Below are 15781 nucleotides of genomic sequence, written 5' to 3'. Positions count from 1 at the left end.
TCCCCGACATTCGCCACACTCCTCTTTTCCTGTCCCCTTTCCTGAAAGCCCCCCTATACCCACCCGTCATACCCATCCCCATACCCCGCACACAGCCCCCTACACCCCTCCTTGCACCACCATATCACCCACCACACCCCTATTATATCACCCACCCACCTTTCAGTAATACAATGTTTTATAAACACTACTAACGCTACCCCTGAACATGAAATATGGATAACATTTTGAACAGCTAATTTCAGCAAATTTACATTGATGTCTAGTGGTGATATGTTGATTAATGTGAGAGAAATAATAAAATACATTCATTAATTCAATAAAATAATTTGGTGTTCACTTCAGAAGTAACTCCACAGAACTATTGATTTATTTATTTTTATGTTTGGAGTCTGGTGTTCAACCATCTTTAGACTTTAGTTTAGGTATTCTTTACTTCATTCTCTCAACTTTATTTCTGTGTGTGATTTCCTGTGATTTCTGTGTGCAGCAATCACAAACAGGTGTGACTGCAGGCAGAGCCATGCAGTCATACCTTATATTGGGATTGGTGGGGCGGCTCCCTATGGTAATTAGGATTGACTGGCACACCCCTTCAAGTTATGAGGATTGGGATTCATCATCATTAAGAACATAGTTACGAACAATTCTGCCTTTTAAGAACGTTTCATGAATTTGACTGGAGTTCTCTTAGGAATTCACTTAGGAAGAAATGTAAGAGGAAATATTAGGAACTTATTGCTGCATGAGGCCCGCGAGCATTGATGAAAACCATGAATGATAATTCAAGAACAGAAATATTGATGCTACATGAACACCTGGTAAGGTAGCACTTTGTTTGCAAAACTGTTAAGACATCACGATTACTTCAAGAGTTTATGAATAATGTGCTGTTGATTATTTATTGATATGACAGTTGCAATTATGTTGAGCAGATGAGTTAAAGCCAATTCTATTTGAAGAACTATTCATTTCACAATAATTAATAAATATATACATTTTTTTGTTGCTGTTTTCTATAGATTACAAATAAATAATAAGCTATTTTAATAGCAGGAAACGTTAATTCACATAGAGATTGGTTTGGAAAAACAGAAAAGGCTGCCGTTTGACCAGGGTTAGAGATTACCTAACCATAACCCTTATATTATATCCTGGGATTTACAGTACTATGAAAGATCAAGCTGGGTAAACAGAAAAAAACAACAACACATACTTGTATCTTTGAAGCTAAGACCAAATTCCGTCTCCCCTTCTTTGACTCCATTAGAATTGTACACAGAACATGTGTAGCACCCCGGGTGAACAGAGTTCTTCAGCAAAGTGAGTTTACTGTTGAGGTTAAAGCGCCATCCATCATCCATCCGTTCAATCTCCAGTTCAGAGCTGTCCGTCAATTCTTTTTTCAGATAGAACCAGCGAATTGTACCCTCTGGGTAACCACCCATAGAGTTACAGATGAGCATCACATCTGTACTGTGTGGAATAATGCCCTTGGGTATGGAGCTTACAGTTGGTGTACTGTATTTGGCTGTAAAGTGAAAGACATGGGGACAATAAACAAGAATAAAAGCAGGTTCAGTAGTTGTACAATGATGTGGAGTAAACATGGTCACGTGTAGTTTTTAATCAGCTTTTAACTACACCATTGGATGGTCTTCATGTTATCGGTTCAATATGTTAACTCATTCCAAGAACGACTTCTGACGAGACGTCGTCCAAACGCCCACACTGCCAAGGGACGGGTGGGGTCAGCTTATGAATGATCCAAGCACAAAAAACATAGTTGGGCGAAAACAATGTCCGGCCTGGCGGAGACAATAAGGTCAATTGAGGGCTCTCACCTTTGACACTGAGGCTGGTTGTGATTCTGTATACACCGTTTGTCGTTCTCACCCTGCATACATAATCTCCGTAGTCTGTGACCTGAGTATTACTCACAAGCAGAGACACATTCATGGTTTTCTCATTCCAGTTTTGCACGACCAACTGAAAACGTGGTTCATTTGTGTGTTGTTGACCATTGTGAAACAGAACTACTCGACCTGACCCTTTTTTACTCCAATCGACACTGATGATCGTTACATCTGGTGCTTCTGGAGTTTTCATGGTACATTTGATTATTGAATCCTGTCCATATTCGCCAAAGTTTTCAGATTCACAGTGCAGACGTACTGCAGAATGAGATATAAAAAGAGTCAGTTAATTAACAGCAGCATGTTAAGATGTAAAATGTCAGATTGAAATGTTGGAGGTCAGGATCATTCTTACAGTAATCATTCCCTGCACTGAAATGGATGATGGTAAAAAACAGCAAGCATGTACCAACAGAGGCCATGGTCTTTGTCCTGTAGGGAAAGAAACATGGTTGATGTTGTTGTTTTCTTTTGTGATAGTCTGATAATCAATAACATAAAATTAATCCTCATAGATGCACTCGAGTCACTTTGTGCCACGCTATGAGCATGTAGATCTGCTATTTTTGAAAAAACGTGAATATTTGTGCAAATCGTTGAATATGTAATCTTGTAATTTCATGTAATTTTTTAAAGCGAACATTTTTATCTCAAATCTTTGCTTCTGGCGGTTCCTGAAACAAAAATATTTTGAGATGGTCAAATACATAATTTGAGGGGTCCTTGACAAAAATGTGGAGATCCACTGAAAACATACGTTTTTGTAGACATTTGTAGAATCGGACTAAGGTAGCAGTAACCCAATGTAAAGTTCGTAAGTAAAAGTCCTGCATTCAAAATAAAGTCAAAGTACAAAAGTATTGGCATCAAAACATACTTAAAGTAGCAAAAGTATATTGAGTTCAATTATTGATAATTAACTACGTAAACCCTATGTCATACTTGATGATGATTAAATATGATTTAAATCTACAAAGTAATTAGTAACTAAAGGTCCTTTCACACGGCAAACGGCCAACGCGCCTATGTAATTCATTTTCAATGAGAATAAATGTAGTGACATGACAGACGGGAAGCGGCCCACGCGGACGTTACCGATCGGGTCAGCGGTGATCGCGCTGCGGTCATTGTTGTTTTGTCCACCTGCACGGTGCGGGGAAAAGGAAAGCTCACCACAATCCAGCTCTTGCCGCCCGCACGCGTGTGCACAGCGAGCACGCGTGCGAGAATTTCACGGGACCGCGCCCGCCTCAGTTTGATATACATTAAACTGAACCATTTGATATCATTTTGATCTCTAAGACCCCCCCAATCTACACTGTAGTATCGTGTTAATGTAACTCTGAGAGCGTACAAATGGAACCAAATGGACCCGCTAGGATCCATTTGGTTCCATTTCTATGCTCTCAGAGTTACAGACACTTAAGGATCCATTTGCTTCCTAGCTATCGATCATTAGGCTGGGGGCCCCCTGGAACCCCCTCAAGGACCCCTGGGGGTCCCCGGACCCCACTTTGAGAACCACTGTTCCTTATTAAGACCTGCCAACTGTGAGGAAATAGTTTCATAAAAGTATGTCATAAAAAAAAGAGTATCGTAAACAATATTGTAAATATATAAGTTATATTGATACATCACAATATAATTGTGACATGCTTAGTTGCCTACATACAATTTAAGTCCACACAGTGAAACACACAGTGTTTACTCATGAACAATTGAACCCTAAACACACTAGACACAAACTCAAAGGCAGTCTTACCATGCACAAAAAAAAGCACACATGTGCACTCAATGTGCATTTTTACAATGACCTTGGCAGTGAATAAAATCACAGACAAAAACACCTGCCACCAAGACCAGCCTTACGTACAGACTGGAACAAAGGGCCCCAAGTACACTCAAATATACAGTATACAATAGGGGGAAAAAAACGAATTACATCCATGAATCTATCTAATTATATAAACGACAAGTTACTTCCGCGCGCCGCTGACGCTATAGCCACAGCTCTGTAATCGAGTAAACAGAACGCCGACACAGGACATGTCGCGAAAACTTTCACAATTTACGGGTGGCGTAGGGCACCTATCATTGCTCACTCCACAGTTTCCACGTCGCCACATAATTTATTACACTCACCACATTTCGGACAAAACGGAAGGTGAATCACTTTCTTACCGAAAGGCGACAGGTTTCGCCGAAACAACACGAACGGCCGCCATTGAAACTCCGCAGCTCTCTCCTTCGCCAGAAAAACGACAACACAAGCGCCTCCTTCACCTCCCCTTCACCGTGTCTTCTGCTTCCACGCTCAATTCAGGTGACTACAATGCTAATACATTCACGCTCAACCTCACAATCATAAGCTTCTCCGTTTAGTGTTTCATTAGCGCGAGCGTGGAAAACAACTACAGCACGCACCGTTACTCCATGTGCTAAGGGTAAACATGAGGGTTGCCAGGTTGGCATGCAGGTTTCCTAAAAACAAGCGCCAGAAACAAGCAACCACCTTCATGAAAATAAAAAAAAACACCGAAGGGGTCCGCAATGTTCCAGGGGGGTCCCCGCGCGTCCCAACACTCCACAGGATGTCCGTGGACCAGCAGGGGGTCCGCGGACCCCCTGTGGACCCCCTGCAACATAATAAATATAATTTCTTCTAATTTGTTTTTTTTCCTTTTCCACAGTTTCACTCCGGCGATTTGGGTACCCCAATATACACGCGCCCACGCTGGGCCCCGTGCGCGGCTGGGGTTGAGGGGGGCGTAGCCCCCCGAAACTCTAGTCTATAATAATAAGTACATCCCCACACTCCACTGTAAAATTAACAATCATAAACTGTACTGTACACTAGAGCTCCTCACGGGTCCAAAAAGAACCAGACCGGGACCGAAATGGTGTCAATGAAATCTGATCCGATTCCGACCCGTTCCGAGTGACGCTGCGTTCATGATTTGCGGCATTTTGTTCAAAACGGGCTACTCTTGCAAACTTTAGATGTCAATGTTAGCCAATCAGGATGGAATATGAAAAACCAAACAGATCCATCTTGATCACATGACTATAGAGATCATGTGTACCGATTTGCGTGAAATTTGGATAAAATGTGAAGGCTTAATCTAAAAAAAAAGGTATTACATAGGTCGGCCTCCTGGTGGCGCTATAAAAGGCTAATGTGAAAAATGCAGGACAGATGTTTTTCCTCGGCCTCTAGGGAGTATGCGTGCAAAGTTTCACGCATATCGGTGCAGTTATAGTTAAAAAGGCAAATCGGCCTTTTATAGCGCCACCATGAGGCTGATTTGAACATTTTCAAGTGACATATCTTCCTCTGCCTAGTGGGAATGTGCGTGTGAAATTTCACGGAAATAGCAAGCTGCGTTCATGATTTGACGCTTTTAGTTCAAAACGGACCAATCCTGCAAACTTTGGAAGCCAACCTTAGCCAATCAGGATGGAATATGGACAATCAGACAGATCCGTGGTGATCACATGAATATAGAGATACTGTGTACCGATTTGTGTGATATTTGGATAAAATATGTAGGAGTACTGTCAAAAAATATGTTTTGCACAAATCGGCCTCCTGGTGGCGCTATAACAGGCCCACGTGAAAAAATTGGGGCAGAAGTTTGGAATTGGCATCCAGGGAGTGTGTGTGCTCAGTTTCACTGCGATCAAGCCAACGGTGCCGGAGATTAGCTGTTCACAGATGGACGGACGGACGGACACACACACACACACACACACACACACGGACGGACGGACGGAGGGTAAAACATACTCTCTCGCCATGCTATGAAATAATAGCGGACCTATTAACCAATTACCATTTTATGATTAAAGTAGAAACTCGAACGCAGCTAAATCCTCAGTGTGCATTTTTGTAGGTAGAAGACCACAAAATTACTCACATGTTTTTTTAAAAGTATCAAGACTGCAAATACAAGTACAAGTCACTGTACTTAAGTACAGTACTTGAGTCAATGTACTTGAGCAGAGCGCACGCCGCACACACGCACAGTCACACACACAGTCAAACACACACACACACACACACACACACACACACACACACACACACACACACACACACACACACACACACACACACACACACACACACACACACACAATCACAGACAATCACAGAGAGAGAGCTGTGTAGTCCAGATGTATGCAGCTGTGTGGAACATGTGGCCAGTGTTGGGAAAGTTCCCTTTCTACATGAACTAGTTCAAAGTTCAGTTCACACATTTTTAAATGAACTAGTTCACTTCATAGTTCATAATTAAAAATGTTGAACTAAAGTTCATGGTGACACAACAACTGATAAACGGACAGGGATTTTATAAAGCTAAGTTGTGCTTCTCTTGCATTTTTAACCCAAGGGGCTATCTGTAATCACAGGTGCTGCATAGTTAGTCTGTAGTCAACCAAGACAGATGTTGCTGGGACAGGAAGAAACCACAGAATGACAGGAATAAGACTGTGCGCGCTCACACATACGCACGCACGCACGTGCGCTCGCTCACACACACACCACACACACACACACACACACACACACACACACACACACACACACACACACACACACACACACACACACACACAGGTTAGGTGTATGACAAGAAAATGCAATGGTCTCAACGATCTGAATGCAGTGCAGGTTACTGTATGGCATGATGTTCAATGAACCGTATGTTTCAGAGCTGCTGAGAGAGAGCATTATTACGACGGCGTATTAGTGCCAGTTCTTGAAATTAAAAACAATAAAAAGTCTGTGGGGGCGGGGCATTATTCTGACATTTAACTCAGAAATCTCTGAGTTTAATGTAGGAAATTTTCTAGTTCATAAACTCGCAGATTTGCAACTTTGAACTAAGAAATCTCCTAGTTTTATTTGGCAAAACTGGCTCTAATACGCCGTCGTACATTATAGACACTCCCATAGACTTCTGTTTGAAATGATGTATGAAATGCTAAATGAAACCTGCTGGTGTAGAGCCTCAGGCTCTATAACAGCAGGTTTGGACAACTCACCGGAATCCTCCTCTTTTATGAAGTTTCACAACTGCTTATTCTTCACTCTTCAAGTCTCTTTGTTCACTTTTCTAATATGTTTTTTTCCCGCTGTCCGATGTCCAATTTCTGCTCTGATGTATCCAAAACAACAGACTTCCTGCTCTGATTCTGAGTGAGTGAGTGAGTGAGTGAGTGTGAGAGAGAGAGAGAGAGAGAGAGAGAGAGAGAGAGAGAGAGAGAGAGAGAGAGAGAGAGAGAGAGAGAGAGGAACAGCTGAGTACAACAGATGATGAGTACAACAGATGCGCTGCGATGATGAAGATATGTTGAGGGAGTGAGTGAGTGAGTGAGTGAGTGAGTGAGTGAGTGAGTGAGTGAGTGAGAGAGAGAGAGAGAGAGAGAGAGAGAGAGAGAGAGAGAGAGAGAGAGAGAGAGAGAGAGCGAGAGAGAGCGAGAGAGAGAGAGGAACAGCTGAGTACAACAGATGATGAGTACAACAGATGCGCTGCGATGACGAAGATATGTTGAGTGAGTGAGTGAGAGAGAGAGAGAGAGAGAGAGAGAGAGAGGGAGAGAGAGAGAGAGGAACAGCTCAGTACAACAGATAAATAACAGTGAGGAAGCTGCAGAAACAGATCAGATGGACACATAGCCGCGGGAAGACCTTTTAGGTTAGGGGTGCGGTATACGCGCTCCACCCCCCCCCCCCCCCCCCCCCCCCCCCTAAAAGCACTCAGTACTTTACAGCCTTTCTAGAAATGTACTTGAGTAAAAGTAAAATATTTTTCTTGGAAATGTACTCAAGTAAGATAAGAGTAATTAGTATATTACTCTTACTTTCAGTACTTAAGTACGGTACTCAAGTACATTTACTCCGTTATTGTCCACCACTGAACGTAGGTGCAGAGGGCAATACTCTCAAAAGAAAGCAAGGAAACGGCAATAGTGGTTCTCAGGCAAAGAAAGAAATGAAATTAGATACTTTCATACAACAGGAGGAACAGGGAGAGTGTTCAGGTAGTCAGGTACAGAGAAGGAGGTCGAGTCGAGGAGGAGCCATGGGTGGATGACTGTCATGCAGTGGAGTAAAGTAACTAAGTACATTTACTCAAGTACTGCAGCCTACTTAAATACAGTTTTGAGGTATTTTTTACTTTACTGGAGTATTTTCAATGTTCAGTACTATCTACTCCACTACGTCTCAGAGGCAAATATTGTACTTTTACTCCACTACAATTATTTGAAAACTTTAGTTAGATTAGTTTGATTATTATTACAAAACATACAATAACCACTTCATCCCAGCCGATCTACAGGCTCACAATGTGTCACGGTGTGATGCATTGTGAGCTTGTAGATCTGCTATTTTCTGCAGATCTGTGTGTGTGTGTGTGTGTGTGTGTGTGTGTGTGTGTGTGTGTGTGTGTGTGTGTGTGTGTGTGTGTGTGTGTGTGTGTGTGTCAGCTGTGATTGTGTAGAAATCCAGCTGACTTTTCCCTCAGTTACTGGCCAAAGGAACAACATAATAGTCATCCGACGCACACGCACGTTAAAGTTTCACAGATCACAACCTTTATTCTATCACTGCCGCCCTACATTATAACATTATGGCAAAACGAGGTTAGAATATTTACATTGCAATTAATTTATAACTTAGAAATTGTAATTATAATAAATAAACATACATACATTAAAAAGTATATTAAAAATGTTGAGCCCTGATAAGGGCCTCAAATAACACAAAATAACATGCCAGTGGTCTCAAAATAACATGCCATCTAAAATGTTACATTGTGGTCCGCCAGCTGGGGGGCTCCCAAACCGTCTGCATACCCCTGCCTGTGGGACCTGTGTGCTTGCAGTGCTTCAGCTCCAGCTCTGACCTGACCGAGCAGGAGTACAGACAGAGAGGCCGGGTCAGTTCACATCACTGTTATCCTCTGGCTCCCTCTAGGGGAGACGTTCGTTGCCTTTTTACAAATAGTCATGCTCGTTTGAGCACGGAGAGCCTATTTCAACCTATCTGATTGCTCGGTCGGAGTGACTTGTTGTGACCATGGCTCACCATTGATTATCCCACTTATTACACGGCTGCTTAATAAATAAATAGATTATGCCATGCTTAGTGTTCTGTGTTTGTCCACCCATGCAAACGTTGACCTGTTAACACAGTGAAACAGTTTGGAGTAGGAAGCAGTCAGTGTTGCCATGCCTGCTTATTATAAGCGACTATGGGCTTGTTTTTTCTGTCAAGTTGCTTGAAAATATTGGTAGTTGCAGGTTGTGTTTTTTTGGGCTTGTTTTTAAAGTGTAGTTATTTGGGATTAAAACACAGTGGTATAGTCTCACATGTTTGGACCAAACCAAACCATAGGCAGGGTTATAGTCTCACATGTTTGGACCAAACCAAACCATAGGCAGGGTTATAGTCTCACATGTTTGGACCAAACCAAACCATAGGCAGGGTTATAGTCTCACATGTTTGGACCAAACCAAACCATAGACAGTGGTAATACTCTCACATGTTTGGACCAAACCAAACCATAGACAGTGGCAATAGTCTCACATGTTTGGACCAAACCAAACCATAGACAGTGGTATAGTCTCACATGTTTGGACCAAACCAAACCATAGACAGTGGTAATATCACATGTTTGGACCAAACCAAACCATAGACAGTGGTAATAGTATCACATGTTTGGACCAAACCAAACCATAGACAATGGTAATAGTCTCACATGTTTGGACCAAACCAAACCATAGACAGTGGTAATAGTCTCACATGTTTGGACCAAACCAAACCATAGACAGTCAGTGGTAATAGTATCACATGTTTGGACCAAACCAAACCATAGACAGTCAGTGGTAATAGTATCACATGTTTGGACCAAACCAAACCATAGACAGGGTTATAGTCTCAAATGTGGATATCTGCGTGTAGTGTGGACACAACAGAGGATTTTCACTCGTGCCGCGGTAACATCTTACTTATAATCAGGGGTGCACATAACTGGTGCGCAGGTGCGCATGCGCACCCAAAATAAAAAATGAGCACCACATCAGACGACGCGAGGCGCTTTTGCGTACCAACAGCTGGGACAGGAATTTCGTAGCTTTTATTTTTTAGCAAAACTAAAAAATAAAAGCCTGGAGATCGAGGACGCATGCTGCACGTGATTGTGCGAGTGTCTCGCATTGCCTCGCTGCAGCGGCTGTTTGGAGGCACTCGTCACCGATGAATGATGAACGCACCGTGATGGTGCAAAATATGCCGTGAACGTCCCAATCTGGCGGATAAAAGCAGCGCAGCACAGGGCACCAACCTTGGGGGCTTCACCAAACGATGTGAGAGAAAAAAAAACGGCGAAAATCGGCGGAATTTGCTGGGTTATACCTTCTCATAGTTATACTTGAATGTTGACAAGAAATAATAATCCCACTAGTGTTTGAGTAGCGCGAGCCGTGAAAAATAATAAACAAAAAACACATGTGTGGCGAAAGTATTTGTAAGGATAAATACACCAAGGATTAGTCCGTGACGTGACGTCAATGCTAAATTACAAAGGATGCGTCCGTGACGCCAATATCATATCAACAGACGACAGTGCATTTCGAGGTTTCAAAGACCAGTGCACACACTGCTTTGGTTGTGTATTGTTGATCTATTGTTATTATAACTCAAGACAACGTCAGGAACACAGTCAAACTTTATTATTCACTCTAGAATGACTTTTCTTCTGTGAATGACATTCGCTCTCCCAAAGCGTCATAGTCCACAGCGCCCCCATGAGGCACCTATTTACCATTACTGTTAAATGAAATGGTCTCGAGTCTAAGGCCAGTGTGAATGCTGGCCAACCAAGCGCACTCGGGAACGGAGGGGGAACGCTTCGCTTCAAACGCACCCAATGTGAAGCCGCCCTAAGTCTGCCTACTTACCCTACAACAAGGGTGCCCAAAAGGTAGATCGTGGTCTAGCAGTAGAACACAAAAGCTGTGCAGGTAGACCACATGATATGCCCCTAAAAAATTATTACATATTAAAAACATATTTATTAACACAAATCACAAAACTCCTCTTTTTGGCATCTGCCACTTGAATTAAGGTGACTTGATTAAACCTACCTCCCGTCCACTCCCATTGTAACTCCTTGAGAAAAAAGCCCCGTAACTCCATATCTTTTTTAACGTGGTGGAAACGAGCCGTTTTCGATGGGTGATCACTCTGCAATGGCGGATCGCGTTAGAAATATTATTGTTCCAGGCGATAGTCGGGACCCTCGACCATCGTGCACGTACCCTTTGTTTACATCCGCGTCCTCGCCGTAGCGTCTACAGCCCTAAACAGCGCAGCGTAAACGGTAAGAATGCCAGCACTAGATGTACCCTGTTTTAATAAACCTCAACCTAAATGTGTTAAGTGACGACCTGGAACTGTGTCATTTTAAGATATGAGCTAAAAAGCATTATTTTACACTTTGGGCTATTCAAAAATAGCAGATATATAAGCTCATAGCGCGTATGAGCTTGTATATCTGCTAATAAGCATTGATCATTAATTTTAATCAGCTGTGTGGAGGGAGATCTTGTAGGGCAGTCGATCAGACTAATATGACCCTTTTTTATTTCTGTCATGTTGTGTTTCCCACATTACTGTTGACTGATTTGATGCCTAAAATGAATTGAATGATTCATTCACACACCCCCTTTTCCACAGTAAGCTCCCTAGGAAACTTGTGGATAATTTGCCCAGAGTCCAGATATAGTTGTGGTTCGGTCCTGACCGGAGTCCGCGATTTGAATACAACTGGGAGGGGTGGTGTATCTGACAGATAATGGAATGTTCCAAGTTTGTAGACTTGCGATTTCTTTTGAAAAAGAGTACTTTTACTTTGGTACTCTAAGTATTTTTCAATGGTACTTGTGAGTTCATTTGTGGGGGAAGCGGTCATGTTTACACTGAAGTATTTTTATTGCCAAGCCAAACTGCGTCATCCACATGTTGACCTTTGACCTCTGAGGTTGACCTCTCCCTCCTCTGCATTCTTCACTTCCTTGTTTTGGAGAAACGATAATATCCATCCATCACCCCCCTCCCCCCCACAACACACACACACACACACACACACACACACACACACACACACACACACACACACACACACACACACACACACACACACACACACCAGTGTGTTATTCTCTCTCTCTGTCTGTCTCTCTGTCTTTTTCTCTGTATCTGTCTGTGTCTGTCTCTGTCTGTCTGTCTGTCTGTCTGTCTGTCTGTCTAGGCCTCCTCCCAGCAAGACACACCGCCACGAACATGAAAGACAGTAGTGTGTGTGTGTGTGTGTGTGTGTGTGTGTGTGTGTGTGTGTGTGTGTGTGTGTGTGTGTGTGTGTGTGTGTGTGTGTGTGTGTGCGTGCGTGCGTGCGTGCGTGCGTGTTGGGATCATTTGGGAATGAATGTTTAGAGACATAAAAGTTCAAACAACGACTTCAGTGGAAATGTACATAAACCTGGAGCAGTGTTTTGATCGGACGTCGATTGGCTACTGTACATCCAGCTGTGTTGACAGCTGTGCCCCCCCCTCCCCCATTGCACTTGTAGTGAAATGTATTAATCTGTGGGGCTATTTGCCCTTGTTTAAGGAGAATTAAAGAGTCCAGGCATTCCTTCTCCTCAGTTGATTTTATTAAGGAGAGAAGAGAATTACTTACATGGTTACACAGGACAGGACATGGCAGCTTTCACACAGGAAAAGAGGGCAGGAAAAGAGACAGATTTGACTCAAGAGTGGATATTTATAGTCAGTGTCTATGCACGTGCATGCTGTTTCTACAGGTTTGTGCATGTGGTGTGTGTGCTCTGATCCAGATGTCTAACTGTGTGTATCCTATGTGTGTGTGCTAGATTAAGGAGTTGGGTGTGTGTATAAGTCTATTGTGTGAGATGGTTAGGTCAATATAGTGGTCATCTAGGGTCAGATGACCCCAGGATACTGAGCATCTGGACCTGGGCTTTTCTCCCCCATGAAAGGGTGTAGGGTGTCCATAGCTAATCAGGAATGTCTTCCACCAGTAGTGTCAGCTTTAAGTTTGACCATAGTAATCAATGGACTATGTTTATTAGGCCTTTGTGGTATTTAGTAGTATGCATAGTTATATTATAATGTGAGTGCATCACAATACAAGTACTGGCATATAAGTGTATAATGATATGTGATATTATGTATGGATGCAGGTATGTAAGTACAAAAACCATGTGTTGCCCTAGGTCACTGTTAGTCATTGACCATAGGAGCATCCAGTGTATGGCATCCTGCGGGGGATGTGTGTCTCTAGATCTGCTCTTTGTGTGTTCATCTTAGGTATTTTTAGAACTATGCTATTTCAAGATACTACAGACCCCCCTTGGAGGGCCACTAAGGTCCTCCATAAACGTGGGGACATGAAAACAATAGTTCTAAAACCACAAAGTAACACGAACAAACTAAAATGCATTAAAAGAACTAAAACATTAGTACCAAAACACAAACCATAAAAACCTGCTACTCCTCATGTAGAAAAAGAACAAATGTGTTAGGATCATCCAGACCCCCCTTGACAAACAAAAACCTGTAACACAAATAGGCTACACAGGTCTCAAAAGATAACTAAAATGACAATCTATAAAAACAGAAGGACATACAAATCGCCATTTACTATGCGCGTCAAAACACAAAAAATCGCCTATATTAAAACGCACTAGCAAACGATCTCTGTCTTCATCAGGGTCTCTGACGGACATCTGTCTTCATGAACGGAAAACCCCGTCTCACAAGAAAAGATAGAGGAAAGTTAAGATAAAGCTGTAAAAGAGAAAAGGAAGAGGAAAGATGTACTGTATGTCCACGGGTTTAGGGGAGAGAGACATAGAGGTCTAGTTGCAATTGTCCAGCTCCAAGGGGTAATGACACCCCTGTCTGTGGGAGGGCTGTGTCCTCCCCTCCCCTCTGTTACATTGTCTCCAGAAATGGGTACTTTCCCCACACATATAACAAGGACCCTTAAGCTTCGGCATAACTGCCTTCTGTATGGCCATGGCCAGTTTGACTTGATTCAGCTCCCTCAATGTCTCGAGATCCTGAGCCTTTTGATAGCTTTCTTTCTTACGGATAAGGTCAACACAGTGGGCGACGTGAGACGTATAAGTTGGCAAATCCATGCTGGCAAGGCCCACCACATTCTCAAGTCTGTACTGCACTGAAACAGGCAATCCCTGTACGATTTTGCTGCGCAGAATTACTTGTTCCAGACGATTTCGTCGAGGGTCATTACCTGTGACGTCTCGCCACCTGCTATAGGCTCTTTCCACATAAGCACGAGGATTTTCAGTGTCGGCCAATGAATCAATAACAATACTGTCCGGGTGGACATTTGTCGGATAAATGCTTCTCAACGTATGCCACAGAAGACCTCGGTTTGCAGCGAAAAGTTCTGCGTCGTATACTTTAGTGTCAATGTATCTCTGAAGCCCTGCTCGAGTCAGAATATCATCTAACACATAAATGCCCACCAGCCAAGAGAGCAATTTTTTAAAATCCCCCATCGCTAAATGAGTGCTCACTGAAATTTCATCAAATTTAGAGATCCACAGATAAGCTCCCTCCTGGAGTGGTGGCAGCTTGGCCACAATATCTGACATGTCTGTATGCGACAACGGCTCATAAAGTTGCTGATCCCTAATGATCACTGGCATTTGCTTAGTAGAGTTTGCATGCAGGCTCTTATCAGGCTGTCGTTCCAGACCCTCCCGCTGCTCAGTCTCACTCCTGCAGTCCGGTTCCCTAAGCTTAGCTGTAGACAATGTTGCAGCTATAATTTTATCCTGACGCTCTTTGGGTAACCTAGTCAACTTCTGACCTTCCTTGAAAAACAAGTCTAAAACGGCTACTTCTACTTCTCGCTTTTCTTTCCTAGCATCACCTTTCTTGCCTGTTTTCTGTCCTACTTTGTACGTGCCGACAAGAACTTGCATTGTTTTAATAACGTCTGGATCAAAAGAGCCATATTGCGGCCATGGCTTGTCTAATCCAGGCCAGCGCTTATTCCATCTTTTGGAAATTTTGGAAATCCCTTTGAATAAGGGGTTATTCTGTTGTACAATAAACACAGGTGTCGTGGGGGAAGGAGCTCTTGTTGGCTTGGCTCCCATCACTAATATCGATCAAGTATTCAAATAATATTTAACAATATATTTGATAGTTGTAGTAGACCCTTGTAGGTGCACTGTGCATGGCCAGAAACCCAATAATAATAGTGTTTTTTGATTATATAGCCTTTGAAATAATGTTGAAAAGCATTAAAGAAAAACTATACGTTCACCATTAAAGGTTCATACACAGACCACGAACAATTGTCAGTCTACAACGCATCTTATTTGGCAATATTGTTTAGTCTATGTAGACTGCATATGTTAAGGACGGGAATATAGGGGTGATAAGTTACTCCAATACGAATTACCATACGTTACTCTAAAAGTCGGCACTGAAACTACAAACTCACTGATGTCAAACAACAAGCTCATTTAGAATCAGGGTAGGACGTGTGATTTTAGGCTGTGGGGCAGAATTGTTCTGTCAGCTTTAACCCTACTGCTCAACCTTGGTTCATGATTCCTTGGCTAAAGCAACCACCCCTGGGGGTGGGGGCCAACTTAGACTGGACTAGTCCCCCACAGCATTAATTAGCTACCAGCAGATCTGTGCTCAGATCACAGGGGCGCGACTCCCCATGGTCACTGCGGGTTTTTAGGGAGGGCCTGTAAGCCGCCGCCTCCACGTCCTCTCATAA

At 42.8% G+C, this 15781-nt stretch overlaps 1 protein-coding gene across 2 annotated transcripts in view; it reads right to left on the bottom strand.

The window, feature by feature from the left end:
• Window positions 1-7071, bottom strand: part of LOC311046515 (uncharacterized protein) — a 28738-nt gene extending 21667 nt beyond the window's left edge. For both annotated transcript variants that reach the window (XM_084058863.1, XM_084058864.1), the window contains exons 1-4: window positions 6966-7071; window positions 2272-2348; window positions 1845-2174; window positions 1217-1531 (exon numbers count right to left, since the gene is read on the bottom strand). In XM_084058863.1, coding sequence (XP_083914989.1) covers window positions 1217-1531; window positions 1845-2174; window positions 2272-2338 — 712 coding nt within the window. In that variant the 5' untranslated portion in view covers window positions 2339-2348; window positions 6966-7071. The remainder of the gene's footprint in view (window positions 1-1216; window positions 1532-1844; window positions 2175-2271; window positions 2349-6965) is intronic.
• Between the last annotated feature and the right edge of the window lie 8710 nt (window positions 7072-15781).

Source organism: Gymnoscopelus microlampas (assembly GCF_963454915.1).
Source record: "Gymnoscopelus microlampas genome assembly, chromosome: 6".
Taxonomy (NCBI): Eukaryota; Metazoa; Chordata; class Actinopteri; order Myctophiformes; family Myctophidae; genus Gymnoscopelus; species Gymnoscopelus microlampas.
Note: the sequence above shows the minus strand (reverse complement) of the source record. Positions and strands in the feature narration are given on the sequence as shown.